At 39.8% G+C, this 4,811-nt stretch overlaps 1 protein-coding gene across 2 annotated transcripts in view; it reads right to left on the reverse strand.

Moving 5' to 3' along the window:
• dvl2 (dishevelled segment polarity protein 2) overlaps positions 1-4,811 on the reverse strand; it is a 24,887-nt gene that overhangs the window by 3,363 nt on the left and 16,713 nt on the right. For both annotated transcript variants that reach the window (XM_032511335.1, XM_032511336.1), the window contains exons 7-13: positions 4,599-4,668; positions 4,271-4,410; positions 3,919-3,995; positions 3,742-3,809; positions 3,510-3,644; positions 2,733-2,864; positions 1,303-1,479 (exon numbers count right to left, since the gene is read on the reverse strand). In XM_032511335.1, the coding sequence (XP_032367226.1) occupies positions 1,303-1,479; positions 2,733-2,864; positions 3,510-3,644; positions 3,742-3,809; positions 3,919-3,995; positions 4,271-4,410; positions 4,599-4,668 (799 nt within the window). The remainder of the gene's footprint in view (positions 1-1,302; positions 1,480-2,732; positions 2,865-3,509; positions 3,645-3,741; positions 3,810-3,918; positions 3,996-4,270; positions 4,411-4,598; positions 4,669-4,811) is intronic.

Below are 4,811 nucleotides of genomic sequence, written 5' to 3' on the forward strand. Positions count from 1 at the left end.
GTGATGTCGCTGGTCATTCGTGTGATCAACTTTATTGTTGCCCAAGCCTTAAATGCTCGCCAGTTTAAAACACTGCTGGATGAAGTTGGAAGTAGCTATCACGGTCTACTTTTGCACAGCAGTGTGCGTTGGTTATCAAGAGGGAAAGTGCTTAGCCGTTTTGCGGCTTGCCTAAACGAAATCCGAACTTTCCTTGAGATGAAAGACATCGAGCATCCTGAGCTAGGCGAAACTGAGTGGCTCCTCAAGTTTTTACTATACGTGGATATGACGAACATCATGAACCACCTCAACGTTTAAAATGCAAGGTATTGGAAATACAGTTTATCCCTTCAACAAGCCGTTGTTTGCTTTTGAAAACAAGCTGGAGCTCTTTATCATGGATCTTAAAAAGGTCGTTCACTACATTTGAACAACTGAGACAATTACAGATGCATGCACCGCAAGTGAGCCCACTCAAAACTTTGATCTCCAGCAGCTAGCCGGCTTCACATCCAGTCTCCTACACGTGTTCAAAGCACGCTTTGGAGAATTTCGTGAGCATCGTCTTTTTAAGTCATCACCCATCCAACGAGTGTTCACTGAACACAGCCGACCAGTTACATTCCGTGGTTTCGTCAGAGATTTTGAAGCAGAAGGGCCGACGAAGGCCTCAGACATGTGGGTGATAAGTTCAGTCACTGAATGAAGATTTGGAAAGAATTGCACGACAGAAGCTGAGTTGGCGAGCAAGCACATGTGGACGGAAATGAAAAATCTTCAACCCGAGACCAGCTGATTATCAAAACTTGGAACGACGCTTCGTCATACACACACTGCAACGTGTGAGTATTGCTGTGTTGACCATGTTGGCTCTACGTATGCATGTGAGCAGTCATTCTCACATCTTAAAAACATCAAGTCCAACCTACGATCACGTTTAACGGATGAAAGCCTCAACGCTTGCATGAAGCTCAACCTCACCAAGAACCAACCAGACTACAAAGCCATCAGCAAATCCATGCAGCACCAGAAGTCGCATTAATGGTAATTATTGAAATTTTAAATAACCCTCTGAGTCAAAAAGGTTCCCTTCCCCTGGTTTAAAAGAATAAATCCAGAGGCTTATTATACTCACGTTTAGTTGAATTCAGTCTTAAAATATATTTTATGGCTCTTACTCCAGAGAATCCATGTCACATGACTGACCAATAGAACCACTAGTGTGTCCACAAAAGGCATGTCAGCAAATGTGATTAAGCGCAACATTCATGAAAACTGATCCAAGTCAACCTTTGACGTTAATGTTTCTGAGTTACTCACAGTTCTCACAGTCACTTAAATCTCCGAAGACGTAGTAACACTGTTCGGAGAAGGTGATCTTGTTGACTGTGTGTCGGATAAAGCCGGCCTTCAGTAGGTTGCTGGCATACTTTCTGGCTTCACGGCGGTCCTGGAATCCCTCAATGTGGTGGAAGAGCCACTCCACTACGTCTGAGCCTGATGGTGGATACATGACATGTAAGAGAAGCAGAGAAGCACTGTAGAAAGTTTGTTTGTGTTTTTTGTTTTTGTTTATTTATTTAGATATATGTATGAGGGTATGCGTGTATGTATTTGTGTAGGGGTATATATATATATATATATATATATATATATATATATATATATATATATATATATATATATATATATATATATATATATATATAAGGGGTAGGAGTACATAAGTTTTACTTCTTCCTACTCCTTTTCGCACATGTAATAGAGGGATGTTAACACAGAAAAGAAGGGTACTTTGTTATGTTTCTCTCCAATGTTTTTAAACATTGTTTTATTATTTCTTTTTATTATTATTTTATTTGTATACACTTTCTCTTGCATGTTTGAAATAAAGATATCAATCAATCAAGATAAGACTAGGTAGAGTTTAAGTCATCCCATAGGAAATATTTGTGACAAAGATTCCCAGTCTTCAATAAAATAAAAATGAATGTACACTATATGTACAAAGTGTAATAAAATATGGTTGAAAAATACATGTATGCAAAACAGGTTGATGACAATGAAACGCACACAGGGAAACAATTTGTGATGGGCAGTTATTAACCAAGTATTTTTATAAAAATCCAGGATTGCACAAGACAACCGGAAACACAACTTGATGTTGCTGTATTTTAAATAGATAAACCAGCATTATTCATTGCAATAAGTAGCCGTTAATTCTATTGTTCCCAGAACAAGATTAAAAAAATAAATAATAAAAACTTCAACTACGTTGTGACAATAAAGAGTGAAGTTTGTGCAGACCATCTTCAAGAGGAATTTAGCATTACCATTTAAACACTGCAAACTACAGTCTTCCCCTGTAGACATGAACTAAAAAACTAAAATAATTTCTAGGCTTTTTAGAGTTAGTGAATCCAGTTTGTAATTTGAAAAGTGCATTTCAGCCTGATTACCTGAAAAATGCTGGATTATTACAATTAATCAGAAGCTGAAAAATAAATTAAATTTTCATTTCAAAAACCAAAAAAATGGACAAACATGTACTTTATGTAAACAGTCATTGTGATACAGTTGCAGGTGATTCCAATTTAACAGCGCTTTTGGGGGTTTTCCTCCAACAAGTCACACGGTTTTAATTCTAACAACATAATGCCTGCTCTGTAAAGTCCTGTGAGGCACAGAATGTTCATGTTACTAATGGACTCTCCATTATAACTTGTGTCCACAGTTGTGTCATGTTTTACCGAGGAAAGCGTTGGGGATGGTGATTTTAAGCCACATGCGGTCCCTGACTTCAAGACCCGACTCTGGTGAGGCCATGGCCTTGGCAACCGATGCCATGTCAGAGTGCAGTGATAAGTTGAAGTCATCAAAACCTGGAGAGACAGAAAAGTATTTTTAGGAAAGCTGACGACGAAGAAGTACAGACATGCAAGGATAAATAAAAAGTTTACTGAGAGGTGAAATCTGGGTAAAAACAAGAAGGCCAGGAGTGTAACTTGAAGGAGATCAAAGGCAGCAAAGTAGCAGACATCATTCATCACAGCAACAAAGGCAGAAAGACAGATGTGAAAGATGATTGTGGTGCCAATGCCATTAGAAAAGAGAAAGACAGGAGACCGTAACAGGAAAAAGATACTTAGAATGTGAGTAACAATCATTCAGCCCTTGAATATCACCACAGAAAGAGTGAAAGATATAGTTTTTTTGGGGGGCATTTTAGGCCTTCATTTGACAGAACAGCTGAAGACATGAAAGGGGAGGGGGGGGGGGGGGGGGGGGGGGGGGGGAAGACAACATGCAGCAAAGAGCCGCAGGTTGGAATCAAACCCGGGTCTGCTGCGTCGAGGAGTAATCATCTACATATATGGACGCCCGCTCTACCAACTGAGCTACCTGGCCGCCAGGAAGACGGTTTTATGAGAGCATTGTGTACATATGAAAGAATTGAGAATAAAGACGTGTACATTTCAGCACACACAAAGGGAGATTATTTGGGAGACACTGGAAGAGGCTCTCACGTTCGGTCTCGGTGACGGAGGAAGAAGAGGTGATGGTACTGAGGGAGGAGCTGCCTGGGAAGGCGGGGTAGACCCCGGTCATAGCCACCGAGTGGCTGACCCATGCTGCTGGGTCAATTGGTCGGATTGGTTCATCTGTACAAGTTGAAAAGAGAAACGGTTACTGAACGTGACATCAGGATACTACTAAACACAACAAGGGCATGAACAGAAAAGGCAGTTTTGTACTCACTGCGAGGCAGAGTGAAGTAGCCCTGGGGAGAAGGGTCCCAGCACTTAGCCACTGTGAGGATGATGGGCCTGGTAAACACCAAAAGTAAAAGTTATTATCATCATTGTTGATCACTTGTGTAAAGACAGAACTTAAACATGTGTCTTGAGATCTAAAATAAATAAAACACCAACTCACCCTGGCTTGTGTACAATCTCCCTCAGTACCCGCACTGCATCGTCATTACTCATATTCTCAAAGTTGATGTCATTCACCTTGGAGGGTATTGTAGAATAGGAAAAAGATTTTACTTAGGCTCTTTAATATTCATTTCAGTACACATGGAAAAGACATGTGTTCATATATTGCAGCAAACCAGAAGGAATTATTTATAAATCAACCAATATTTTAATATTGTTTCTAAGTTTCCCACAACGTGCCACACACTGTCTAAAAACTACACAAGTATTCAGCAAAATATTCATATAAACAGTCATTTAACATAAAAACACTCCCTTTAATTTAGGATTAACGATTTATTCTTTCTCACCTGCAGCAACATGTCACCAGGTTCAATGCGTCCATCTGCAGCCACAGCTCCTCCCTTCATGATGGAGCCAATGTAGATGCCTCCATCCCCCCGTTCGTTGCTCTGGCCCACAATGCTGATGCCCAAAAAATTGTACTTCTCTGTATTGTAGAGAAATCAGAATAGTGTTAATACTGCGCAGACATTTCTGCAAAAAAATAAATAAAAAGAAAAGAATATTTGATGTGCAAGTCTAGGCTGTAGTACTAATTTAGAAGTTTCATATTTCCTTGCCACTTCCAAGAAACACTGACACTCAAAAACAAGAATGCATCAAGAGTTTACAGACCCATGTTGAGAGTGACGGTGATGATGTTCAAGGACATTGTGGAGTCTGTCACACTGCTGAAGGAGGAGGCCTGGGTTTGAAAAACACAAAATGACTATTAGATAAACACAGACAAAAATACTTTCTCTGAGCAATCCATATTAACATAAAATACCTGATTCAGCAAAGAACAGCATGCGCAGCAAAATACCAACATGTTATAAAACATGTAAA

The sequence above is a fragment of the Etheostoma spectabile genome, unplaced genomic scaffold (genome assembly GCF_008692095.1).
Source record: "Etheostoma spectabile isolate EspeVRDwgs_2016 unplaced genomic scaffold, UIUC_Espe_1.0 scaffold352, whole genome shotgun sequence".
NCBI classification, from domain to species: domain Eukaryota; kingdom Metazoa; phylum Chordata; class Actinopteri; order Perciformes; family Percidae; genus Etheostoma; species Etheostoma spectabile.